At 44.0% G+C, this 27,960-nt stretch overlaps 1 protein-coding gene across 1 annotated transcript in view; it reads right to left on the minus strand.

Moving 5' to 3' along the window:
• PDZD2 (PDZ domain containing 2) overlaps positions 1-27,960 on the minus strand; it is a 139,706-nt gene that overhangs the window by 3,401 nt on the left and 108,345 nt on the right. The window contains exons 9-22 of the mRNA XM_010563967.1: positions 26,900-27,014; positions 25,072-25,145; positions 24,682-24,907; positions 23,545-23,662; positions 21,200-21,332; positions 18,238-18,319; positions 17,201-17,304; positions 16,267-16,432; positions 14,320-15,110; positions 12,991-13,135; positions 7,307-10,922; positions 6,516-6,633; positions 3,206-3,307; positions 759-1,029 (exon numbers count right to left, since the gene is read on the minus strand). Of these exons, the coding sequence (XP_010562269.1) occupies positions 759-1,029; positions 3,206-3,307; positions 6,516-6,633; positions 7,307-10,922; positions 12,991-13,135; positions 14,320-15,110; positions 16,267-16,432; positions 17,201-17,304; positions 18,238-18,319; positions 21,200-21,332; positions 23,545-23,662; positions 24,682-24,907; positions 25,072-25,145; positions 26,900-27,014 (6,061 nt within the window). The remainder of the gene's footprint in view (positions 1-758; positions 1,030-3,205; positions 3,308-6,515; positions 6,634-7,306; positions 10,923-12,990; positions 13,136-14,319; positions 15,111-16,266; positions 16,433-17,200; positions 17,305-18,237; positions 18,320-21,199; positions 21,333-23,544; positions 23,663-24,681; positions 24,908-25,071; positions 25,146-26,899; positions 27,015-27,960) is intronic.

Here is a 27,960-nt window from a genome sequence, read left to right on the forward strand (position 1 = left end):
CACTCCCTCCCATGGACACTGCAGCAGTGGAGGACTGAAGCAGGTCATGCCCTGCTCCCGAAGCAGCAGCATCAGACAGGTACTAAAGGGTTTTGTGTCTTAATTCTACAAAAACATTTGAAAGATCTGCTTCTAACACCCCAAGTACAGCCTTCACACTGAAACGTTGTCTTGTTCCCAAACAGGAACTTACCATTCCACTGATAGATTTCCACTTAAACCATTTATGCCTAGTTTCCTATGGGATGGCTGACTTGGATTTGGCTTAGCTCCACTTACTGTAATATCAAAATAATTTTTTCTATGTTTTTAGCAGAAACAGTATGAAGTCTGCTATTACAAAGAGCAAGTTCAGTCCCTATGCATAACAAACTGCAGGGCTTGGGGTTTTCTTTGAGGTTGGGTTTTTTTTTCCTTTTTTCTTTTCTGGTTGTTTGCTTTCTCACACTGACGACTGTTATTATTTAAAAGGAGTTTATCCTGGATTGGAAGAGTATGTGGAATCACTAACTTTAGTAGAAATTGGATTAGGCCCTAAATGTCCTTCTAAGTTATGATATTTAAAAAAAAAAAAAACCAAAACAAAACCAAACTGCATTTAGGCTCCAAAGAGAACAAATAAAATTTAAAGGTAATTTCATTTGCTCCCTTCAATCACATAAGGCACAGACGGTTTTAATCTAAAACACATGGACATTTTTCCCTTCAGTCTGCTCTGCAAGGGAATCCTTCCAACTGTTCTTGGACAAAGATCATACCTGTTCCTATTTCCATGGAAATATCCTTTCCAGACCCCACACATTTTCTGCCAGTAGCTGATATCTCAAGACTGGAAGAATTGTTTGCTTTGTCTTTTTCCTTCTGGATGACAACAACCGTGTATTTGTATAGTCTTGCCTGATGAAGAGTATTCAGGACATCCCCGTGGACTGAGCTCGCAAGAGACTTGCCATTGATTGACAGAACAAGATCTCCTCGATGAATAGTCCCTTCTTGAGATGCCACTCCCTTCGAAAACACTCTGTGGACCTACAAGAAAGATGTTAACTTAAGGATGCTTTAACCTCATGACCACACATAGTGCTCTACAGGCCAAGGTGAACACAGAGACCCTACCAAACTTTGCAATCAGTGCCTACTGCCTGGATATCAAGCACACAACATTCGCTCCAGCAAACACCCTCAAATACTAAGGCTTAAGTGACTGGACAAGACTGCAGTTAGAGATGAGGGGGGAAAGCAGAGGAACACATGCTATTACTGCATGGTCATTTCTAAGCCAAGGACAACCAAAACCAGCTAGAGAATGTAACATCACAAATCACTTATGCCTTCAGTGAACTCATCACAAATTTCAAGTGGCACACAGGTTAAATCCACATCCATGCTACACCAAACACCAAGAACAACATTGTGGGGTCTGACACCCACTCTCCAAATTCCCACTGACTGGGACATGTATCCTGTGCTGTTTTCACATGCACACTTCTAAGTAGTGCACACATCTGTGCATAGAAAGGCTCTGACTTACTGCAGCTGTACAAGTATTTAATTGTCCATCTCAATTTGGCTGATCAAATATCACGCAAATAGATGCAAAGGGGTAACTTAGTGGCCTGAAATGCATTTTTTCTAGAGAAAAAAAAAATACTCTATTCAGAGTAGATTAAACTTTGAGTAAACAGCTGAGACTTAGATGTGTGCCATTTACAGAAAAGAACTGACTAAAAGACTCAAGACCCTGTATCTAAAGCCTTGCCTATCAGGCACTGTAATTTTAGCAGCCTGAATATGGTTTCCCATGTACACAGTTCTAGGTCCACTGGGCAAAGGTTCAAGCAAATGCAAGAGGTACGTGGAATACAGGGGTCACGTCTAAAACATCTGCTGTCTTCCTTCACATGCTCAACTCCTCAGTATCTTGACACTCACTAGGCATTTCTATTTCTGCACCCAAGTGTGGGCAGAACAGCCCACCTAAGCAGCTCACCACCCAGTGGCAACCCTAAATCCATTTGGGACCCAGAATCCCAGTAGGTCAAGGACATTAAAATCTTCCCCACCTGAGAAGTATGCTTTATACACACTGAACAAAGAGGATCTGGAAAGAGCAGCAGCTGATGCTCTTTTGTTCTCATGGCTAATGGCACTGATGGAGAAAGTGAGCTCTACTCAGCCTGAGAGAGCTCAAGATCATATTTTTAGCTAGTGTCCCAGTCACTAGGTGAGGAGCTCTCTGGGGTGGAACACTGTTGAGCTGTCCCCTTCCTCACAGCTGACACTGCAAGTGTTTGGGCCAGAGACAGGGAACACAACCTTTGCAGTGAGAGAAGTAGAGCCTGTTCCCTAGACTGTGACCATGTTCTAACTCAATGACTGCCTAATGTAAAATACATTTACTTATACTGGTCTTGTCTAAAAGCAAAAACCAGAAGATTCCTGCAAGTGCTGCTGCAGGCCCCACAGACTGAGGACATACCCTTCTTCTAATCTCAGCACTTAATGGATCGATCTCTGTCAGGGCAGAATTGAAATGTGTATCTTGTGCAAAGAAATTGTCACACGTGACACCAGTTGTCTTGAATTTTTCTATCCAACTGATCTGTTTTTGAACAGTATATAAGTTGCTTGGTATCACTTTTTACACACCAACATCACTTAATGGCACACAGTATCTTTGGTTCAGAATGCTTTATAAGACTTTAAAAAAAAAAAATAATCAAAACAACAACTCTCATTTACTGACCACGCACAGGTCTTAGTAACACCAAACCAAATTTGTGATGTGAAATCCAGAATGTTTATGGAGGTCTGTAACAGTCATTCTCACATTTGCAAAATCCTTCAAAAACTTCACTGCACAGCATTTACTGGGAATGAAAATCTCCCCTAAAATGTTGCGTGCACTGCAACTGCATGCAGAATTTTATTTACATGCATAGGATTTAGATCTAGCCAGCCCCCCCATCCAGTAACAGACTTTTAAAGACTGAAAACATAATTGGCATCCATCTCCAATAATAAAAATTACACTTCCCAGGCACTCTCTGATTTCAGTAGCAGATGGTATGCAGCCGCCTCTGAGACACACTGTTTTATGACTGTGAATGACTTGCAGTGACTCTTGATAAATGAGCGCTTGATCTAATCACCAGCCTGCTTTAAAGTGAGTTTTGCAAAAAAATTACTTGCAGCCATCACTTACTGTGACTGATTTCTGTTCCAGATCTACTCCTCCAGCAACACTAAATCCCAGGCCAGCTCCTTCTTCTTTGTGCAAGACTACAAAGTATGTGTCTTCTTTGCTCTAGCAGAAAAATGGAGGTGGAGAGGAAGGAGAATAAAAACAAACCAAAGATCAAGACAAAGTTCCTGCACAAATGACAAATTCCCAGTACCCTCAGATTATGGCAGGTAAAAAAAGCAATTCAAGGAATTAAAACTAAGACACTAAATACATTTCTTTTCATGCTACAGATAAGTAGCAGCCAGATAAGAGAACTCAGGTGACAGCAAAGATTTCTTCAGTCAATCCAAGACTAGAAAGCAAAATCAAAATTAGGACAGTGGAAGGGTATTAAACTGTGGGCAGCCTTATTTTCAAAGGCTGTAATAAATGTCACATTGCTTGACATTTTGCAGTCGAAACTCAATAGTTCCCATACACCTTTCCAGACCAAGCACTGTACTTTCCAGGGAATTACTAACACTTTTGTTATCCCACTTCTCCTTCCCCTCAAAAGGCAGTTACAAAGATGTAATGCAGGGCAGTTGTATCAATCTCTTCTCAGCAGTGTTGGACAATCTTGCAAGGGGTAGTGACCACAAACTGAAGCTTTGGAAAGTCAGATGGGACAGCAGGAAAAACTGTTTCATTTGGGACACAAGAGTAGGGAGCCCATTAGGGATCCAAATGGGACTAAGCTGTGCTGTTGTGGAAATGGGAGCATCTAGCACAGGAAAGGGACTAGTGCAGGTCTGCACCAGTGCTGAACTTGGCTCCAGACCAGAACAAAGGTGTAAAGCTGATTTCTTCGAAGTGATGGCCCACTGCCAAAATACAGAATTTGCCATGAGAGAGAAGCAGTCCCATCCAGCAAGTCTGATGCTGTCTTCTGAATGGTTATTAGGACAAAACCAGACACTGTTACAGAGACCACATTTTGTGGTGTAAGCGGGGCTATAAGCAGGCATTTGGCAGAGCAAGGGGATAGTAACCGTCTGTGGGGCAGAGCATCAGAAATAAGGAGTAGAAAGCAGGCCTCAGCTTTTCCCTGGGATCCCATCCAGTATCAGTCATTTCCAGAAACTGCCAACACTAAAATTAATGGCACATCATTAGAAACCAACCTCTTAATCTATTTAGCATTAAATGATGTATTTAGTTCACTAAACTCAACATTTTAACTCAGTGTTTGCCTTTAATTTTTCTTCAAAAGGCACAGGGAACCACAGATTACTATCATTTTATGGTGAAACAATGGTCAAATTCTTGGCCTCACTGTGTGCTTTTTTGCCAAATGGTGGCTCTGGAAAATTTTCTTTGTGAGAGGCGTCCCTGCAATGCACAGAGCCAATGTCAGAAACTGATGCCACCCTGCTCCACATCACTGATCCATCAGTGCTCAAGGAGAACGGAGCACAGCATTTGTAGATGTTAAGACCCTTCTCACCTGTACTCAAGTGAGAACAGCTTTCTGTTAGGCTAGAAATAATAAAATCAGTTAAGTACCTAGGCTAGCCCCTTTCAAAGTGCAGTGAGGGTAATGGAAACACACATATCTTTGACCATTGAGTACTATAGCAACCCTTTTTGTTTAAGAGGTCAGGCTCTTTCCAACCCTTGCTACCACAACTTAATTTGCTTACATGGGAGAAGAATTGTGCGAGGACCACACATCCTGGGCCAGTCAGCAATACAGCTTGAACCCTAGCTTCCCATTGCCAGGGTTATGCATCTCCTCCCTCCCTAGCTCTCAATGCTGTCCTCAGCCAGCACGTGTACTATGGGGCACAGACACACCTGGCTATGGACGCTTATTGCTTTACTTGGCCACACACTGGACACACAGGGCCTCCAGTGATCACCTCTATTTAGCCTGTTAGCCAAAGATTATCAGTCACAGAGATTTAAACAATAAAATGCCCATTTTTTTTTTTAATATATATTAGTAGCAATTACTAAAAGCAGTAAATTCAGCACTGTTCAGAGCAAAAGATGATGACAAACTCTTCCTGGGGAAGCTCTCAGTCCGAATCATGCAGTTCACCTAATTTTTCAGCAATTGCGTAACCATGAAGAACCCTCCTATTGCACACTTAAATCCAGAATTTGACTAGTATAAAATTTTCCAGAGTACGTGCCATACTGGGCTTAAATATGGATAAGAAACTATGCAGACAAGGAGTGCATTCCAAAAAGCATTCAGCTTTATAAATATTTGAGTTCTCAGACTTTGAAAAGTGGCATAAATAAATAATCTCTCCAAGACCCCATGCAAAATACTTTAAAGAACACTTAATTACCTTTGGCCAGAAGCACAATCCAATCCTAACTTTATCAGTAAACCTACCAAACCCTCTCGGCTCACCAAGCTCTTGGGACTTGCAAGCTTTAGCTATGCTGTCCCTGGAAGGAGGTAAAGCTGGCTATTTTGGGGAGGTCCAGTTCCCCCCAGTCTGTTCTACTTTGAAACAGCAACCTTTGTGAATAAGACTCAGGAATGCTCCAAATGCAGCTCAGCCAGCAGTTATGCAGACCAGATGGCAGTTTCCCCTCCAGTGCTGTCATTATTTTATCAACTTCTGTTCTGATTTAAAAACGATGTGGATGTATCCCAAAAACACAAACACAAACATTGCAATCAGAGAAGCAATGTTCCGCCAATCATTTCACTTTGGAGGCCTTCTTTAAACACCGAGATAATGAAGCAGGTTATCTTAATGCAATAACCAGTTCCACAGAAGAGAGCAAAAAGGTCACAGTAGTCTCTTACAAACCCTCCAGCACCCAATTTCTGTTGTTGCAAGCCACCAGTTCAGCATTAAACAAAATAAACTCAATTTCCATGACTGCAGCCCTAGCAAAAGGGGGGTGTTTCCAGGCAAAGAGAGGAGCAGAGCTTCCCTTGCACAGTGGGGAAAGCGAGTCTGACCCAGATGGTTGGTGGAAAGTTAAATTCTGATGTGCAGTTATTGGCAAACCCAGGAGTTTCTCAGCTGTAATAATGACTCAAATGGAGGCATAGTTCTCCATTTAAAATACGTCTGTTTATCATGGCTGAAAACTGCTTTCACACTGGACAAACAATATGCTTTTTATACAAAAGCCATTCGAATTTATTACGGGTTTACAGTAGGCATTCAAAAACCAGCATTAGTAAAACTACCATCAACTGTAACCTACCACAGGACTACTGGAGGAGCTCTGAAACTGTTTGGAAGAGATTTTATGTGCCATTAAGAAAACCCTTAAAAATACCACCAATAATCTAGTTTTATCTTCTGGTTTTTACCTTTACTTGTGCTTTGACTTCTTGCAGCATAGCAACAACGTCACATTTTGGTACTACTGCTGACAAAACAGATTGCAGTTTTTGCTGGTCCAGGCTTGAAACAAGTAGCTGATCCAAGCTAAAATGAACAGAAAGATATAAAAGACAGCTTTTTATTTCTAGACCGTGTAGAGATACATTTCAGGTATACAACGTAGGTTGCATTAGGGTAAACAATGAAGGGCCAGCCCATTAACAAGATATCTTGAAAACAGGTAAGAAATGGTGTATGCTGGAAGAATGGGAAGGGGCAGAGAAGACAATTTAACTCTGAAAGTCATTCCCCGTTCCGTTCCCCTCCTCTTTCCCCAATGGTTTTAGCAACATACGTTAACAAAAACAAGGAGACAGCTACATCTGAAGACTGCTTCTGGCAGGACAACAAGCTCGTTTGTCACTGCGGGCTGTGCTGGCAGCCAGCGCTGTGCAGCCTCCCCTCCACAGCGGCTGCTGTGTCATAAGGTGGCCAAAAACTGACCAAAACCAGCTAGAGGGGACACAGAAAAGGAGTCCGGCCCCGCCAGGACGAAGTGCTTCACCCTGCACGGAAGCATGGCTGCCACCAGACAGCAGCATGGCAGCTCCAAGCGATCAAGAGCATGAAGAACGGGACCCTGAATCGTGAGGGGAATTGGGGCTGGGGCCAAAGTTGAAACGCGCTTTGGGGCAGATCTGGGGCAATGGGGAAGCTTTGCCTCAGGAGAGGCTTGCGGGGGCGAAAACGACGCAGCGGTAACAAAGCCAACACCAACCTGATGGACCAGCTGTTTTCTGAGCGTTCCCCATCCAGAGAGCTGCCATGGGGCACGTCATCATCCGAGGCGGACCCCGGCGTCCCCGAGCCGCTGTCCCGAGGGCTGCCGGCACCCATCCCCATCGCACCCGCCTCCGCAGGGCCGCAGCGGGCTGGCGGGGCTGCGTCAATTCGGGCGGGCACGCCGAGGGCTCTGCGGGGTGTGATTTCCAGCTCCGTCTTGAAGCAGGCGGGCTGCGGCGGCCCCGAGAAGCCCTCTCCGCACAGCTTGTCCAGGTCGGGCATGCTGAGGGCCCTCAGCTCCCGCAGCCTGGAGCGGGACAGCGGCGGCCGCCCCAGGCCCCGGCTGCGGCGCGCCTGCGAGGCCGAGGGGGGAAAGGCGGCCGCGTCTGCTCCAGCACCGCCCTCCTCGCTCCTCTGGGGCCTTCCTTCCCCCTTGCCGCCCTCCGCCACACGCGTGGGCTCTGCGCTGGTGGGAGACTTGGCCACGGCATTGGCCGGGCTCGGGCTGCCACCGTAGGAGCTCAGGCTGCGCCGCAAGGCCCGTGGCACCTCGGCGGGGCTGGCCGCGGCAGCCATCCCGCCACACGACCTCCTGGCGAGCGGTGATCTCGCGGCCGAGTGTATATCGATGGCCTTCACAATGGGCCGGTCAAAGTTCGCCAGGTTTTCGAAGGATTTGATCCTCTGTTTGACAGAGAAGGATGAGGTAGGTTCATGTGGCCAGTTCAGCTCATAGTAGTAGTAATTCCTCCTGAAGCCCCTCAGCTTATTGGCAGTGGGGCAGCTAATGTCGCTGGCTGCGGGGGATGTGTCATGGACCCTCTGGGCGCTTCTGGAGGCATAAGCCTGCTCCTTTCCCCTCTGGCCATTCGGCAGATTCAGATGGACCATCTTTAACATCCCCGTCACTGCCTGGGGGTATTTCTCCTCTGCAGCGTGGCCCTGCGGACCTTGCACAGGATGAACCTCTGCAACATGGCAGTCCTCCCTCAAGTCATCCGATAACTGGGCCGGCATCGAGTAAGTCCTCATCACAGGTTTCGACATGCCATAGAGATTTCTGTCTCCAGCAGTATCTGCTTTCGAGAAATACTGCATGTTCCCCACCTCTGCAGTCAGCCGAGGCACTTCTGCGTTCGTCTCTTCTGTTTTCTCCAGCAATGGCAGTTGCAAAAACGATGCTGGTGAGGAAGAGGCAGAGGAGGAGGAGGAGGAAGAAGAGGGTGAGGAGGAGGAAAGCTTCACCTCAATGAAAGTACGCTGGATCTCCTGCCCTTCCAGCTGCTCCTGCTGAACCAAGGGGGACCTCAACAAAGAAGAGCCTCCAGCAGATGGTCCTACGTTTTGCAGATCTAATTGCCTAAGGTCATCTGCACTGTAGATGCTCTTGATTGTGGTCAGGCCTGTTCCAGGGTTATCCACCCTCCCTTTCACATCTTCAACTTTTGGTATCCCCTGAGGAGATGAAGTGACTTTGGACTGACCATCTCTGGCTCTGAAATCATCCACCTTAGCACCTTTATCCTGACACATCGCAGGCTGCATGGAAACTTGCTTTTCTTTTGGCTTTCCCAATGCCTGCTGCACGCCTGTTAGCTCCTCACAGCCACATTTCATTTCACTGCTCGCTGTTGGGCTTCTGGTGCCATTCAGGAGAGGCAGAAGTGAATCTTCAGAAATGACCAGAGATGGTTTACTATCTAGCTCTGACTTCAGAGTCCTTGAGGCTGCTGAAATGCTCTTGCCAGGATCTGGGTTTGTAGGTGAATTACGGGACAGTGGTGTTTTCTTCCCCAGGAGTTTGGGGGACAGCTGTGGAGAAACAGAAGCCCTTTTCTGATCAGCTCCACTGACTTTGGTAGGATTAATGCCTGAAGAATCTGAATTTGCCTTTGCTTTGCTTTTGATAGTGATCCCTTTTAGCTTTGGTCCTGCTTTGGCCTTCTGGTTATTTAAAAGGGTGTCCATTATACTTTTTTGTGCCATTCCCTTAGAATCCTGACAGGATTTTTTCTGTGAGGATGGGCTGTGCGGTACTGCAGCTACTTTGCAGTGATTTGTGCCTGAGCTTTGGACTTTTCCGTTTGAAGTCCTTCCTGAAGTCACAGAGCTAATTTTCTCATTTTTCCCTGGCAACTCATGAGCTGTATTAGCCTTTGGATCTTTAGATCTAGTGGGAAAGGGAGACCTGAGTGATATTGCTCTTGATGATGATGCATTCACATGATTGCTCTCTGTTTTAGACAAGCTGGACAAACTGTTGGCTTCTTTCTTCACTAAGCAATAACTAACAGCATGATTACAGTCATCAACCACTGTTTCACTTTCAGATGTGGATCTCTGCTCATCATGATATCCTTCTTTCTCAAGCACGTTGTTCTCTAAGCCATCGACATTTCTAGCAGAGCAAAAGCTTATCTTTTTGCAGTGCAGAGACCCTTCCTCTTCAATGGATTCACAGCATTTCGTATGTCCACTACTGTTCCCCAAACCCATCTGTTCTTCTGTACTTAAGGCACCATTGTTACAGAAAGAGTAAACTTCAGGGATACTGACTGAATTCTTTAGGATGTCTTTTTCTGGCAGGAAAACTGAGGAAGGAGAACACAAGGATGCAGAGGACACATCTGAACACTGTGAGGAACATGGAGTGGGACCACTGTGATCTTCCAAGCCTAGTTTGTTGATGCTTGTCTCCAGTGACCCACACATTGCACAGCCCTCAGTTTGTAAAACTTTGCCGCCGTAAGGATGCAGCGGGGACAGAGAGGATGAGCTTGCTGCAGATGTGAGACGTTGCTCCTGCGTGGGCTTTTGTGGATCATCATTCATGCAGCAAATCTCAATTTGCTCCTCGTCAGACTCCAGTACAGTACAGACTGCAGGGGTGTTAGCAGCAGCACACAGCCCAAGCAACACCTCATTAGCACTGTCAAAGGTTTCTGTGACAGACTCTGTGTCCGAGTGAGAATCCTCCGCAGCCCCATACATAGACTTTGGAAACAGGTCACTCCTCTTACCTTCTGGAGAGTTTGCTGCAGGCAACTCATCCTCATTTAAACTGCTAAAATTCCTAGAATAGTTATTTAGAGAGTTTTTATTCACAGTAAAAAGTTTGCCTGTGTTAATGGAGTCCAACACAGACAGCCCCAAAACCCCTTGTGCATTAGCTCCACAATTCACAGTTTTTTCCAGCAGCTCCTCCTTGGCTGGCCCTGGCTCAGGTCCGGGACAGCCTTCGTCAGTCCCACAGCAGCACATTGTAGTGTACTCATCTCGGAGGGGGCTCTCCGCTCGCGATGGGGTGCGCGAAGCCCTGCTCTCGGGAGCACCCATTTGGCTGAGCAAGTCATCGATATCAGTGACCGGGATGGCAGCGCAGTCCTCAGCATGGTTGCTTTTCGTGGGACCTCTTTGCACGTCTTTGCTCGTGGCATCAGGTGGCAGTGTTGTTCTCTCCACTGCACTGCCGACACCAGCATTTTGCAAACCTGCTCCTTCTCGCTTCCCAGCAGTCGGTTCTTCCTCAGTTGCGAGGATGCTGTTGACATCGGCCTGATTTTGACCATCTACCCCTGGAGACAGGATGAGGTTTGTAAATCTGCTGACAGCTGCATCATGATAAAAATAAATAAAAAAAAAGAAGCAAAATCCTGTCAGATATAGGAAGTGATACACAAAATACCAGGTTTTATTACAAAAATAGACAACCACCTAGTCGGACTACATGTTTTCCTTTTGCTCTGCATCCTCCTCTTCTGTAATGATGTTTACAACAACTCAAATTAATCATAACCCTGTGTATTTGAGTAGCACACAGGAGGGAGCAAACCACTTATCCAAGGTGAGCAGTCATGATCTTTTTACTTCTCGTCTTTGAACAAGCAACCAACTACCAAAGTGTCAGTGTGAAGTAAATCAGGCTGAGCAGTACTGCTTCTCATTACTTGTTTGATCGAAGATGTCTCCAACAGATTGCATATAGTACACAAAGCCCTGGCATAGCAAACAAAGGTGAACAGATAACGCAGTGACAAGCTGTGCATAAATAACTTGACTCTGATTCTCTCGGCACTTCTGCAGGTGTTTAATGTGACACGCATGGGTGACGTTATACAGGCATTAAGCATATGGGCTTTACTGGATTTCTGGCACAGATCCTTCCTTGCTTCCAATACATGTTTAACCCACTCTTGGGCAACACACTGAGCTCCCTGTCACTGCTGCACTCCCAACACATTCCTCTTCACTCATTTCTCCAGCTCTTCAATTTTCAACACTTCACCCTAAGCATCTGCTTGCACCTTTCTACATTGCTTCTGGGACAGGCATCCCCATTTAAGCTGCCTTCCAGAGGCCAGTTACTACCAGATGAGGCCCAGAAAGTGCATGGAGAAGGAGGGGTGTATTCACAGAGTCAGCACCCTTTCCTGCTCATTCAAACGTTCCAGTGCATCTCTCCTTGCACAAACCTGTGGGATTATCCACACCACTTAACTTAGGTACCCATGTTAAGAAGCACAGATTCCTACTGGAGTCAACAAAGTGGAAGACACATCAGAAGAGCAATCTGAAGCAGCCTGGTTAGGATTTGAAGTACTGCCTTGCTTCAGCATGCTGGATCACACACTGAAGAGACCCTCTTCTCTGCCAGTGGGGCAGGGTGAGGGGAAGGGTAAAGCAGAAGAGCTGCCTAATAAAGGAGTGCCAATGTGCCCCTACCCAATGCTATTAGTTTGCAAAAGCCACAGCAATCTAAGGAAACAAGAACAGGACTCTGCCAAGCCAGGAATTCCTTAAAGAACAACTGGAACTGAAGCATCTGGAAGCACTTTAGGCTCCCAGGTATTAATAGGTACATGAAGAAGATCATAAGCTAGAATGAAGCAAAATATTTTGTTCTTCCTGAATTTGAAAAGTATGCTTTTCTTTTTCAAACACTCATTTCCACACCACGTAATTTGTACAGTCTGTGGGGATGCATATATTGCTGTAGCAGCATAAATCAGCCCTGAGCAGAAACTAAGGAGGTATCAAATATTTCAATTCAAATTAGAAAACTTTTATAACAAACATGCAAATACACATTTTGGTAAGATACTCGTTTTCTTAGGTTTTCTGTTGCATCTTTCTGCACATTAGAGAATTCTGACAAGGGGAAGGAGAAGGGGAAAAGGAAAGGGGAAAGGAAGGGAAGGGGAAGGAGGGAAAGAAGGCAGCTTTTATTATCTTATTGTCCATTCATAAAATTATTACTTAAACTTCAGATTAAGAGAGACAGATGTGATTATAAAGGGTCAATATATTTACTGGACAGGCACAGCAGTAGAATGGGTTATCAGGACAGGGTTGTTGCCGAGTTAGCTCCAGGTCTGCACGAAATACCTCAGACCTCTGCAAATGCTGGCAGGAGGGACATACTGTAAGTGGGAGCTTTGAATGCTTCACACAGGTGTAGGTTTGCTCCTCTCACTGTGGTGCTAGGGAGGACCCTGAAGCCTGGTTTGGTGATGAAGTGCTTTGTCTGGCTCACCAATGCAGAAACAATGTACCCCCCATTTTTAACCTGAATCAATGTGGGAACCTGGGGCAGCAGAAGATCAAGACCCAGCTGATCCAAGGGAATTCTCTTCACTGCTACTCAGAATAAATGGTAAAAAAGCAAAACTACTCTTTCACCTGATGCTGCTTTCTGGATTTCCAGGGTTACCGACGTGGGAAGACACTGCATAAGCAAGCAGATTTCCTCATACGTCATCTTACTGACTGGGATACTGTTGATGGTGGTAATCTCATCTCCAACAGCCATCTTGCCCATTGATCCCTGGTGCAACGACAAATTCGGGGAAATTACAAATACACATCAGAAGCCCTGCCACAGGGTCAAAGATTGCAGGGAAGCAAGCAATGGCTTATAAGCAACATTTCCTATTTCACATCACTGCAGAGCACAGGTACCACTGCTGTCAGTTTGCTAACATATAAATAAAGAGCAGACTGTGCTTTTGCCAGGAGAGGAATTAATGATCAATCTGAAACAGGAAGGTCAAAAGAGCTGCTGGTTTCTCTGAGAGATCAGTATCAGGATGGAGGACATAGCCCTCTTCATTTAAATGAATTGGCATGAATCAGCCCTAGCTTCTTCAGGGCTGGAACACTGTCTATAATTTTTGCATTTCATGTATGAATTATATTCCTGGTCACAACCTCCCATTGGTCCAATGGGACCCTCCTAAATAACTAAATTGGACAGGGGCTGAGCTCTTAAGATAAAACCCTAAGTATGTTTCTAAACACCACACCGTAAGTCAGAGAAAAAGGCAGGAGCAGAACCCAAATCCCCAGCTCTCACAGCCCAATTCAAACTGCTACAACATATCCCCTCTTACCCTAGTGGCTACTAACTAGATTAAAAATGCTACATCCAGCCCTGTACACCAGAATATCCTCCTTCCTCTCTCTGCACTTTTGCATCTAGGTCAGCAATTCCACATCCAGCATGAACCAAGTATCCACATTAAGACATGCATGTATGAGATGCAGAAGAGCAATGTGTTACTGGTACTACCATGGCGCTTGGCAAACCTGGCCAGCACCTAAGGCCTCCTGGTACCAGATTTGTATAACACAGGAATATGTGCATAGAAAACAATAGAGTGTAATAAACATTCTTACCACCAGGATTTACTTATTTTGTCTTTGCCCCTGGTAAAAGGAAAGGAAACAAAAGAATAGTATTCCCTCAAACCCGTGACTGCAAGTGGGGATTAGTCCATCTCAGTAAATCTACCTCTTGACTTACTTAGTTTGAATCAGCCAGGGTACACTTCTGAATCAGAAACCTTTCATTTAAGAGAAGTTTCAGAACAATATGGGATGAGACATTTTGCCCAGCAGAGACAAACGTCTCCCTTGCATGTAGTAGTAATAATAATCATCATCATCATCATCACCATCCCTGCAAAGTAAAAGCAAATCACAACAAGGCAACCCAAATTAAAAAATTACCATTTCTGCTGCTCCACCTGGACGCAGCCCTGTGACAACAACCTTTAAGGGCATGGCCTGGATTTCCAAATCCAGGCCAAATGATTCGTGCTCATTGCGAACCAGAGTGACTATTTCACCCTGGCCCTGCCCGGCCCCATCAGGTGCTTCACACTTCTTGCTGTGAGGGAGCATCCTCGCAACAGGCTTGTTGTAAGAGCCGTGCTCCTCCGTCCTCTGTCTCTGAAGGCTTCGGCACTCAGTGCTCATCATGCTTTTCACTCTTGTGACTGCTCTGTGCTCAAGTTTTGGCGATCTCTTAGATTCAAGTTGTGCCTCCCGGAGCTCCTTTAAACTCAAACTGCCAAGACGAACTTCAGGCACACTTGAGTAATCGAATGCTATGATGGGGAAGAAAGGAGAGTCAGTTTGCTCAAGTGTGCTGTCTGCAGACTCCACAGAGTTGCTGAAGACAGGGGAAGATGTCTCGGTGCCACTACATCTAGGTGACTCACTGTCCTGGCTCTCATCATCGATTTCTACAGATGAGGTTGTAATGACAATACCAGCATCCTCCTGGCTCTTGACCCTCTGACTTCTTTGCAAGTGGGAACTTTCGTTGTCATCACTAACGTCACCATCATAGAAAACAACCCTCCTCTGTCGATGAAAGGGGCTGCGGGCAGATTTGGGGCTGTCGCTGAGGATGCCGGGTCGGACAGGCTCCACATGCTTGCTGTGAAGGCTGGACGATCTCCCAGTAGCTGGAGAAGCCAGACCATTTGCTTTTGCTACTCCTGCTTCTCTAGCAGCTAGGGAAAAAAAAAAAAGTTATACTTTAATTGCATTTATAGATGATTTTTAATACCATGCATCTGAGTGCAGCAGAGTACATGTGGGTTTGTTTGCAGGGGAACCTTAACCTCTCTTCACAAAGCAAAAAGCAGGTTTTTCATGTCCTCTCTCTAACTACAGCAAACAGCAAGAGCAACAGCAGATAGCCCTACAGTTTATGGGTAATTCCCAAAACGAGTTCATGGCACATCTGGTTCTATTTTCAGTTTATTTCTAAATTATGACTACGACCCAAAGAATAAAAAGATGCAAATTTGCATGTGTACTTTAAACAACAGAATTTTTTTCACATTTTGCTTAAATCTATGCTCAGGACTGCCTGCATCACAACTTACAGAGAGTGAAAAATGCTTTCCTGAACAAAGACACAAGCACACCACAATCAATTTCAAATTAAAGACTAGTAAACCGAAGAACACTTTCCACATCCCTCTTAGAAAGAACTGCACCTTATTTTGCAGAAAGTTTTTTTGTTTTGCTTTGTTTTGTGGGCATTTTAAAATGTAAAAATGCTTTTAAGCATTAAATAATGAATTTCCAGAGAAGAATAAACTGTAGACAATAGTTGAGAAGCATAGGAAAGGGAAAACAAATGTAATATCCTTTGAATTTGAGATCAGGTGCATGTCAGTAAAGAAATGCAAGATTCTTTCAGTCAATTACTGTGGGGAGAAAGACACATATGCAAAATATCTGATATCAAATTGAACATTTGATTGTTTTTACACTGCTATATATGACATTTTGAAATTGTGTATTTGAGATAGCTATGAACACTTTCATTTAAATGTAATCAATCAGATGATCATCAGTCATTTGAAAAAAAACCCTGCAGTGCTGTCAATCTAGTTTTGGCCAAGCCAATCAAATAAAGTCATTTTCACATAATCAGAGCAGCAATTTGGACAAAATACCATGGAAACGGGCATTTATGTGCATTGTTGTAAACCCCTTCCATTTTCCAGAATTTCATATGATCAGCACTGGCTTGCACTATGCTGCCGGGCATTTGTTACCAGCACAGGAATGACCGTAGCTCTCCTGTAAAGCAAACCAGCGCCCAGTGACTCTCTCTGCATTAGCCAAATGACCAGACACATTTCCACTGCTTACTAAGGTTGCCAGGAAGAAGAGAGCCATCATCCAAAAAACTGTTTCTGTTCTTCTGACGGAGCTGCTCTTCGTTGTAGGAGCCGGTTACAGCACCAGAAAACGGGAGCTGGCTAGTACCGTCGGGCGAGAAGTACTGGGAAAGCTCTGCCTCGGAGCTGACAGATCCCTGCTAAAAAGAAGTGAGCCTGGTAACCAGCTGTCATCGATGCTTAAAGCCCCTGTCTGCATGCAAGCACCACAAACTCCACTCACATTGGCGTGTCAATAAAGGAAGTTTAAAACCAGGTTTTATAATAGAGGACTTGTCAGTATATTGAGAGCCAAACTGCCAAACTTGGATGGCTGAAACGCTGCACATCAATACATTTTTAGCCAGTATAATAAATAAAAAAGGATTCCAAAGCCCACTAATTTGCAGATGTGGTTCAATGCAGAAACAAGGGATGAAACCATTTACGTGTGTAATTCTCTTCATACACCTTCTGCACTGAGAGAAGGGAAGGGTTTGTACCCCTGGACACAGTTTGTACGGCTTCTTTGGCTTTCTCAGGAAAACCAGAGACTTTTCCACTGCAACGGCTATACAGAGAGACCAAGCGCTCAGCCTTCTGCCCACAGGCTCAGGTCTCTCCTGCTAACTTCGTCTCTGTGTCCCGCAAAGCAGGGATGCCTTTGAGGTGGCAGGAGGTGGGAGCCCACAGCTTTCTCTGCCGTGCTCTGCACATCACTCCCAAAGGCTACAGCCACACAGATGAACAGGAGCTTGCTGCTGTCACGATTCAAACGTGTGATGTAAGAAACAAACCCTTTTACAGAGCCCATGTGACAGGGAAGGAGCATAGAGGTTTGGTTTTGAACTCCTTGATCAAGTAAGAGCTGCAGTAAAAGCTGAATTTGAAGCAGATGCTGTTTTTATTGCATCTAATCCTTTTACCCGGCTTGCTGGCTCCAGGAAGCGTTTCATAGTCCAGCTGAGGGGAGATGAGGTCTCTCCTTGTTTGGCCTTCACACTAGGAGATGGACTTTTTTGTACAGCTCCTGTTAAACACAGCTTAGTTAGATGCCAAAAATTAAAGTTGTGGTCCATATATCTGAACAAGGCCTCATTCACCTTCTGAGCTGGGGGCTGCGTTTAATCCCACTTACTTATTATCTGAATTGCTTTTCTAAAGTGAGATTTATTTAACATTTCACAAGCTGTCCCTCAGATCAGGTGAAATATTATCAGGGACACGTTACACCAGCCAGGCCCAGGACACAGCTATGAACAAGAGATGAGCAGGAGATAGTCTTCCTCACCTGCTGGAGCATGCTGCTGACTATGAGCAACCTCGAAAGACAAATTAGCAGCCACGGGCAAGGTCTACTTCAAAAATGGTCTTAGCTGACACATATGTACAGAGGGTAATTACAAATCTAAGATTTCTGTCTAAAAATCACCTTACTAGTCACTCTGCCATTGCCAAGAGTTTGCTTTCATCTGTAAGATTTTTGGAAGTGCTAAGTCTGAGTTCAAAAGCATCAGCCAAATGCCAGAGCACACATTTTGACATGACCCTAAGGATTAAAATGGAGTTAAAACATATAGTCCAGTAGACAATATCTGAACTTTTTCAAATGGACACAAAAATACTTTTTTTTTTTTTTTTTTTTGCCATCTACATGGATAAGTGTACACAGATGGAGTTGATTCCTCCTGTCCTCTCCCTACCAGGACATTGGGCTTCATCTTGAAGACAGGATAGATCAACCACCTCTCGGCAATCCTACTTTCAGATCGTGGCAGCCTAGCGAAACAAGAACTGGAAACTTTTGCTAAAATTTCTGCAGTGGACAGAGTGATTACACCTCCTCAACTTTTCTGCTGTTTTGAGGGTCCTCAAAATATTGATGCTGGGGAACCCAAGAGCATGTCCTTAAACCTTCCTGCATCTGCAAAAGGACACGGATTAGGGGAGAACATGCTGCTACCTGTGACATGAGAGGAGCTGGCATCCTTGCTCTCTCGGTGGGTAGTTCGTGCGATTGCTTCATCCATCTCCTGCTCAGAAACCTAAAGTCAAGTGGAAGACAGAGATCAAACTGAGTAGATGAAATGGAGAAGAAAATCTGACCACTTACTACTACAAATACATGATTCATTTCAGATATGCTACTGTTTTTAAAGATACAGTAAAGAAGACCTAGTTGAGAGCTCCCAAGTCCTGGCCCCCTGATTCAGACTCCTTCCATGCCACTCTCCTGCAGAAACCAGGAGGCAGAAGCCTGCTGACTTCATGAAGACCACGTCCAAATGCCACATTACGCAAACACATAAACCAGCACCAGACTTAAAGAAATCAAATGAAGCCATTACAGCACAATTTTAACTCAATTAAGTGCTGTACGTTGATTTATCGAGAAACTATTACTTTAAAATAGACAAAGACTGCTTTGTACAAGCGTACATCAGCAACAGCAGATATTCTACACTTAACCTACCGGAAAAATACCAGACTTCCCGAGATATTAGCTGTCTTTTTAATTTTCATTTCTCCTTGCTTTTAAAAAGAAAACCTAAATCAGTAATTGGTAATTAATGTTTCCCTGGTTAAAGAATAAATACTGGTTTACCATATTTGCTAATTTTGTCCTGAATTACTGCCATGCACTTAATTCTTATTACTGGAAAACTCCATATAATTTTATAACAGGAACAACTAGTCTGCAGGAATATATATTTAAAAACAGAAAACAAGTTAATTCTGTCAAAAATAATTTCTACACACATTGCTTTACATGAATTAAAATTCAGCATAAATAGAGACTAGAAACTTGAATCTTTCTGAACCATGAAGATTTGAAAGGTTCCTAAGACAAACTCGGCAGTTTAAACATAGTTTAAATGCCACATTCACTCAGAATAACAAGAAGAAAGAAAATTTTGTGGTATTTCTCTTGGAAGTACATGAAAACACCGAAGTGAACATATTCAGCAACAAAATGTACTGTGGACCTTTTGTCTCGTAAAATGAGACATTAAGAATAAAAATGTCCAAAACAACATGAGCCTTTGTAGAAATAAATCTCTGTTTTCAGCCTGTGGCATGACCTTACAGCAAACCAAAAGCCTCCAGGCTCCTGGGGCACAGGGATTCCTACAGCACATGGACCAAGCCCTCAGAGTATGCTCCAGAACCTTTACACAAACCTTTGAGTACAAGATGTCCCAAGAGTAAAACTAGGTGCTGGGCAGACTGCAGTATTTGTTTAAAGCTAACCGAAAATGCACACTTCTGCAAGCTCTGCCAATTCTGATTTTTAACATCCGCTACGCCTCAGGCAGATCAAACTGGAAAGGGCCAAGCTAATTCCTAACTACAATCTGCAGGCTGGGGTATTATTAAAAGCTAATAAAATGAAATACCACACACACTTCTGTAGATCCCCCAGTGCTGTCAGAAAAAGGGTGACAGTGATATAATGATAAATATGGGTTCCCATATGGACACTCCTTCAGACATCCAGCTATGAGGGACTGTAGATTCAATCTGGGGGGGATTTCCCCTGGGAGGAAAAAATGCTTTAGGGTCTCTCCAACTCAACTTTTAGCTTTTCTTAGCATTTCTTGGCAAAGGATTTGTTGTCATTTTAAATACCACTTATGGAAAACTGTAATAGGAGCCACTTAATAGTTTCCCTCTGTTACTGAGTAATAGCAAGCAATTAGCTTAACTCAGTTCATCTTCTCAGCAGATACCTGGTTAGGTCACTCACTGGCTTTCAAGCCACTACCACAGTAAGATGAAGGACAGAGGAGAGAGGGCAGGCTCCACTCCATGGAGTTTTTATTTCATGCTACTTACAGACTCTCCAAAAAGTCTAAATGCCTTAATAATGCAATCAAATTGAACCATCATGCTGGTTCAGCACAGCATACAGACTCCCTAGAAATACTGTTATCTTAGGCTATAAGCCCAATTCTTATCCACTCATTGCTTGCCTTTAACTAACAGAACCACAGCCGCTTTCTTTTTAGCAGCACAAGGCCTTGCAGCAATGATAATAAACTCTCGACAGTAGACCCCTATTTGTCTATTGTTTGTATATTTGATTTAGCAGAAAATACGCAATTAATTATAAAATAAGAAACCTGAGTTCTCCTAGATATGGATTTATTAAGGCCTCCATTTGTAGTTACGAGTTCAAAAGTCAGAGCTCTATGGACCCACTAATGCAAATATTTTTACAGCTTCATTCCTGTTTAAAAAGGAACGTTTTGTACACTCATGAAATTCTTTGAAATATTGAAATAAAAGAAGTTGTTATTCCCTATAGCTTGGTTAAAAGGCTTTTATCTTCTATCATCAATTTCTAAAAATTGCTTGAAAATACTCACTTTGTAAACACAGCCTTATTTCCAAATTGCCCCTGCACAGATTTCACAGTAGCAGTACATTCCATATTCTCACATGTTAATTCCTGAAGGAAAACTTTGATCTTTGGACAGATTTTATGTTTTTAAAAACAGTATTCCTACTACTTTATTACAGTTGATCAGTTCAATCTGTTGATATTTATACTCCTGGCCCTAAATAATATCCTACTCAAAGACAAACTAACTGCAAAGTAACTTTTAGGAGAAACAGGACTTGTGCCATATTTGCATTGCCACTTGGTCCAAGTACCGAGAAAGATGGGAACACTTCACTCGAGTAGTTCCAGGAAAATTACATTTGATCAGTGGGTGACCAAGTGAAAAGCAGCAGGGACAGTCCAGCATTGCTACAATTTACAAAACTGGAAGGCATCATTACAATCCTGACTTCTTGCACAACAGAGGCCATGGAGAGAAAAATCCGATATTCTTCATTTGCTGCTTTCCTGACAGCAAGACTCAAATTACAGCACCAGATGAAATCAACCCAGATACACTAACACATTTTCTCCTCACCTTTGGGTTAGGGTGCCGACTTATGATTAGGCTGACTGGACCTGGACCACATTCACTCAGGATGGCGTAGGCTTCACTTAATGCCGCGTGACGCAGACTCACCGAATCTGCCTCCAGGATCTGGTCACCCCGACTGCAGAGAGATGTAGAGCCAGTTAATCACAACCGCCTTTTAAAAAAACATTTGTGCTTTCAACTGATGGCCAAGCTTTTTCAAGATACAAGTGTCTGGAAAAGATCTGACTTGCAAAGAAGCCAGTCTAGCTCTTGTTCCCAGTGACGTGAGTGCTTCAACTCCTGTTGACTTCGGGAGGACGGTCCAGAGATCCCTTCCACACTTACTGTCAGTGCTACAAACCCTATTAAATCAACAGAGAAAGCTAGCTGCACTTGGACCAGGGTGAAAGCAAACTTCAATTCCAGTTCTGCACTCACGTACTTGTTGAGCACAGAAGAGGAAAAATAAGATTCAGATGGGCTGTTTCTTTCCATCATACTGAATTACTTAGCACAAACACTGATAAGAAATTCATGATTTAGATATGAGTTTATGAAATTACTCCAGGAAAAAATTGAGCATGATAAGCCTGTATTGGCTTCAAATTAACCTACAGAACCCATTAAAAAGAAAAAAAAAAAACCCCAAACTCTTCTGAAAGGAAAGCACAGATTGTTTAGTTTTGTTTTCCCAATTTCTTAACTCTTGCTCATGGTGCTCAGACATCTGGAACTATTCAAAAGAAAAGATCATCAACTAGGGATATCATTAAAGCATTCTCCATAATTACTAAAGTATTTGCTTTAAATAGACACTCTCAGTCAGTCTACTACTGCTGATTTATGTTGGGCTACTTGTGACAATGGAAATGAGTTCACACTGGGAGTCCACACACCAAAGGCAAAATGGCAATTGCACATGACAGCCTTCAGTAACCTGTACTTCTGGTACAGGCTCAGAAAAGCAAAGGGTGACCTATCAGTTGTGTAATCATGCCGCTGCTCTGCCCATCTTTTAGATTTACACAGCTATTAGAAACTACACAAATGGAGTCACTTACACAGGCGCATGACTGAGAGGGGAAACTCAGATACGGAGAAGCTGGATTCAAACCTCTCCTGTATTGCAAAGCCAGTATTTGATTAACGAATTTTTCCAAAAATCAAAACCATCCTGTAAGTTTTGGCTTATGGAGCCAGAAACCGCTGAAGGGACAACAGAAGCAATGTCTCAAAGAAGCAAGCTAGAAATCTGGGAAGCATGCCTGGATATAATCAATCACTTAAACCTAATAAATGATACAGCTGTTACACACAGACGCAACCAGCACTGCAATCTTTTCCAAAGAGGCTTACAAGAAAGCAAGTTAGCATTGAATACTGCCTCCTATAGACACTTCTATATGGCAGGCACTTTCAAGCGTTTTGGCAGGGATGCCACCGTAAGATCATCTTCTTCCTTTATTCCAAAAAATCAAATTGCCCTCTCACAGTTTTCCTGGTGAGCAAGGAAACAGAAGGCACTCTCTACCCATGTGAAAGCAAGGCATTTGCTCAGCCTCTCTGCACCAGTGCTCACACCACACGCTCAGTGCGGTTCATGCAGTCCCAGCAGGTCTTCAGCACAGCCTCCCCTCCCAAGTGATGCTCCCAGAGCCCACCAGCATTTATGCAGGAACGCAGAAAGGTGGAAGATTTCCTCCAATGGTTTTTAAAAATGAAGCCTCCAGGAGAGGAACAGCAAATAACTTCCTGTCACTTAATCCAACGTAAAGCACAAGGGAACCCTAGCAATGATTGCTTCTCTCTCTTATAGTTCCTTAAAGACATTCAAACTCCATGACAGAGTAAATGAGATGGGCAGGTCAGCCTGCAGCAAACCTGCCAGACAGACAGTAAGGGCAAAAAATTGCTGCTGCAGCCATGGGCACAGTCAGCTGCACGAACATCTCCCCCAGCTCTTTTTAAGAGAGTTTCAGGTGACTGAGCTTTTAGCAGAGCTCTGCAAATTTCCTCCCAGTCTGGGGTCTCTGGCTGCAGCTCTGGTAAAAAGACATGAGGCTGCACTTCTTGCTGCTCCCCTTTCTCAAAGGGTGCTATTAGGCTCAGCTTTCTGTATAGAGAATTAAAAAAAAAACCCAAACCTTAATGATTGTGCTGCTTCCAGCACACAGAATAATGTTTCTTGAGTATTAAATACCACTTTGGAATGTCTTTATTTAAATGTTTTCTTTTTGGTGAACTCTGAAGTATAAATCCCCTCCCTGCTACATCAACCAACTGGTGAAAACAAAGTCTCAATCAATTTTATTGTAAAACCACTCTAGCATGTTTCTGCTTTAACTAACCTTAATCTGCCATCCATTTTAGCCACTGATCCTGGGGCCAGGCTGTGAATGTATATCCCCGGAGAACTGTTTTCCAGTGTGAGACAACAGGCACCAATGCCGAGCCCAACCCCTGGCTCTGTGAAAAACAAAAAGTACAAAGAAAAGTAGCAGATTGTAATCACACAGGACACACAAGTGTTTGTGTTCCCACATCCCATCTGAGGCCAAGACTCATGTATTGTTTCAGGGCTGGCCTTAGGTGCAGTCAGTCAGGAAGCCAAGACCAACAGTGGAAATCAGGATTGGAAATATCTGATCCTGCCTGTTTTCCGAGATCCATCACTCCCAGCAAACTTTCTGTGTGCCGTGGGAACCGCCTGGAAATGTCACACAAGGTCTGATCTGGTCCAAGGCACAAAGGAGTGGGGGCAGCAATCTAATAAAGATGTCACTTAAAATTATTGCAGAAGAAGTGAGCACAGAAGATGCTGCTCTCTTTTGTTAAATATCTACATGGCATTCCTCAGCAAAAAGGCACGAAGAAAGCTGAGACGTTATCTCTGGTTCAATGATTACTTTTGTCCACTTTCACCTTTGCTTTCCTTCAGGTAACAGCATTCCTAAAGTAGGAATCACTGGACATCTTACCTTCTCTCTCCAGATTTTTAATCCAACCTTTAAAATCAGCGTATTTTAAGCCTTTAAAATAGGCATATTTGTCCCACCACATATAGCACATGCTTTAAGTTTATCTTATGCAATTATTGATAATGAGTGCAACCCTCAGGCAGGAGTTCAAACAGCTCATCTGGGCAATTCTGAGCACTCTGTGCAGCTTTGCCTTCCCCAGAACCGCCCCTTACCAGAAAGGCACGGCCACTTGGGCGACCAAGAGGCTGATCCACATTTTGCCTGGTATCTCACAGCCTCCCTCTGCTACCCATTATGAGTCTGCTGTCTCCAGAGCAACAAAATGTGGAAGGGGGAACCCTTGTGAAGTTTTTGCATTAGAGGGTGGTTTTTTCCCCCAGTCCTGTGGTTCAATATCAGATGGACACGCGTAGGTGCCCGGATATTAGAGTCTCTAGCCCATTCCCAAAAACTCACCTAAAAAGGAGTGATTTGTGCTCCGAGCCCATTTCAGTGGACCCTCACCTTTATTGAGCGTCACATCCATGACGATCCTGTCCTTTGGGCCAGGTCCTTTGCGGCTGGAGGAGGAACCATCGACCTCGTCAGGGCTAGGGACTGGCATGCCACCGCTAGCGCTGGAGCTGGGGGAGCTGGAGCGGCTCAGCAAGGTGGGAGTCACGCAGGGCGTGAGGCTCGGGCTGCGCAGCCGCGTGCGCACCGTCAGGGTCACCACACCTTTCTTGAGTTGCTGGAGAGACATTAATAACCCCAGTAAGGTGCCACGATACACCAACATTTGCCAGTAAACCCGCATACAGTGATTTACGGCAGCAAAAGAATGTAAAGCCGAGGGTATGAAATGGCACTGAACGAAGAGGAGCATGAACCCCTCCTGTACTACATCTGTGTTACCTTAAACCTCTGAATGGCCTCCTGATGGGTCAGTCCTTGTAGAGACTCTCCATTAACTTCTAAGATTTCATCCCCTGGTAATTAGATACAAAAAACGAAGTCAGCAATATACAGACTATAGAGATGTAAAAAACCTTTCCTGTACATAAGGTGACTCGCTACTATGAGGATTCCAGTTAACTGCTCAGTAAAAAGCCTTTTACTGCTCTCAGTTTATTTTCACTTGTGCTAATGCCTTTACAAGTTAATAGTGATGAATTGGCAGAGTAAAGACTGTTCTTCAGCACAGATCTTTTAACATGGCATTCTCATACTAACAAACAAGCTGAAACACTGCAGATTTTAACTAAAGTCTGAAAATAGATGCTTATAACATTAAGTCCAAAGGCACTATAAAACTCCCTTTCTTTTGTGAGCATCAACAGGAGAAATGGGAATCTAAGTGAAAGACAACAGCACATCGCTCCAAAGCCTGTTCATAGAAAATTAACCTTGCATCCACATGCAGAAAGCACGCGTGTTCTCTTACGAAATGCCTGCAGATGGAGAAGTGTGTAGCCCACACACTGTGATAGCAAATGCCCTTCTCACCCCAACCAACATGTCCCATCACATTTCTACCTGCTTCCAGGCTCTGGGTCTTACTACTTCCACCCAGCTGTGTTGATCTACCTTCATTTTATTAAAAAGAGGGTCAGCATAATCCAGACCCACTTTCTGCAATTTTGTTTCTTGCATCTGTGCAAAATTAGATGGGGCGATGTCATCAGCCAAGTCTACGCCTCCTCTCCTTTCCCAAACCCAAAGAAAAAAAAAAAAAAAAAAAAAAAAAAAAAAGAGTATGCAAACTCTGAATAGCCTGCAAAGGATTGCTCGGTTTATGGGACAGCTGCTATTTATTGCCTTCCCATGGCGAGTGCACAACCTATGCTGCAGGGACATGAGCTTCCCTCTGGCAGCAAGTGTGAGAGTTGGCACCAAACGCACTCTCAAATACAAGTGTGATGGCATGTAAAGAGGGGAATGATGATATGAGAAGGAGAGAAGTAACACAGGAGCAGCTTGAGAGAAGTAACACAGGAGCAGCTTTCTGTGGAAGAGAAGTAACACAGCCCCTGCAGAAGAGTTGTAAACCACTGCTCTAAACTCATGGTCACTTTGTATTTTCAACAGCGTCTAAGAGTCTGTCTGTCTAGCACAGCACTCGGACCAGGGTGCAAACACACACAGAGCAGGCTGTATGTCCAGCTCAGAGATCAAGACTGGAAAAGCAGTAATAAAATCAGGATGTATCTGCGTCTCTAACCAGCTGGGTGATCTTACTGCCAATTCCATCCTTCCTCTTTTCTTTTTCTGGTTACGACTCTTACTTGTTGATTCATGTGAAAATCATATCAAGAGGCTCAGAGAGCACAAGGGCCCAAAACAGCCTTTCCCAAGCATGTCCCTCTGTATAACCCCTTCTTGGACCAGCATCTTTAAGCCAGATGTTGGTTGGATAGATACGTTTCACTGCTGTCAATGACCCTCTCCAGCTGAAGAACTGAAGCTTATGGCTTGGGCAAATAAAGTTCACTGAAGAGGAAGGGAAAAAAAAAACCAGACAAGAAACCATCATGCTGCAGTTACTCCTTCTTAATATGCAATATAATCAAGTTAACTGCTATGAATGATCTTCCCGAGGATGGACAAACAGGGTGTGTTACATCCTCCCCAGCCTCTTGCTGATGTCCAGGTGCTAAATAAAGCTGTACTTGACTTCTTCTGGTGCACCGAAATAATATCGCACTGTGATCCTTTATATGCAGTTGGATTCTCTCTACCATACCTTCTTTAAGCCTTCCATCAGCAGCTGCTGCTCCATTTGGGAATATAGTCTTCACAAAAATCCCCATGCGTCCACGAGCAGAATCCTGACCTCCCACAATGCTGAATCCAAGACCCTACAGAAAGGGAGGAGAAAACACACAGCTGGCACCTTACTCTGTTATCACCTGTGTGAGAAAGACTGCTGATAACATAGAAGACAAAGGAAAGATCAAAACCTAAAAGCTTCTGATGAATTGCACTGCCATCTTACCCTCTGCTTGCATTTCCTCATTTACTTTCACTCTAATATCACACACTTATCAGCTCAAAAAGTAGCAGCAGGCACCTTAAGCTGAAATAGCAAAAATGCTATTTCAAGATTACTTTTTTTTTTTAAACACCAGGTCAACGGCTCTATGTTATCCTACTCCCATTTTAAAAAATGTAACACATTGCTTTTAAATTGACAGACAGTAGATTCCCACCCTTGAGATATATATCCAGGATTAACTGTAGTTTTCTCTGCTGTCACAGATTCTGCATTTCCTCAGGAAAAAGAAAAGCTTAAGAACATGACATAAGGTCAGTGCTGTAATGTCAGGAATGTAGCTGGAAGGGGGCTGGCATGGAGGGGGGGCTGCCATGCACATGTCTCCAGAATAATTAAAAATGTACATGTACCACGTTGTATTTAAATAAATCTAGATCAATACATTCCCCAGGGCTCCATCTGTTAGCTCGTGCCCCAGCGCTGCCCTGGCTGGCTGTGGGACCGTCTTGCAAAGCTGATCAGGGAACGGATGAGCACAGCAGAATGAACCTCTCCCCCTTCTGCTGAGTTATTTCCCAGCCAAATCACTTCCTTGATCTATTCCCCTCCATATTTCTCCTCTTGTCACTGCTGTACATGTATTTTACAGAATAAAGAGAAAAGTCACTGACGAGGTGGACAAGGGAAGTGTAAAACTGTCGTGGTTCAGTGATCTGAAGCCACGGTTATTATTAGCACCTCAGGCAGTGCTCTCCAGCTGAGGGATGCTGCCAGGGCAGGCACCAACACTGTGTTTACAACCCAATACA

This window comes from Haliaeetus leucocephalus, unplaced genomic scaffold, assembly GCF_000737465.1.
Source record: "Haliaeetus leucocephalus isolate CR32 unplaced genomic scaffold, Haliaeetus_leucocephalus-4.0 Scaffold174, whole genome shotgun sequence".
NCBI classification, from domain to species: Eukaryota; Metazoa; Chordata; class Aves; order Accipitriformes; family Accipitridae; genus Haliaeetus; species Haliaeetus leucocephalus.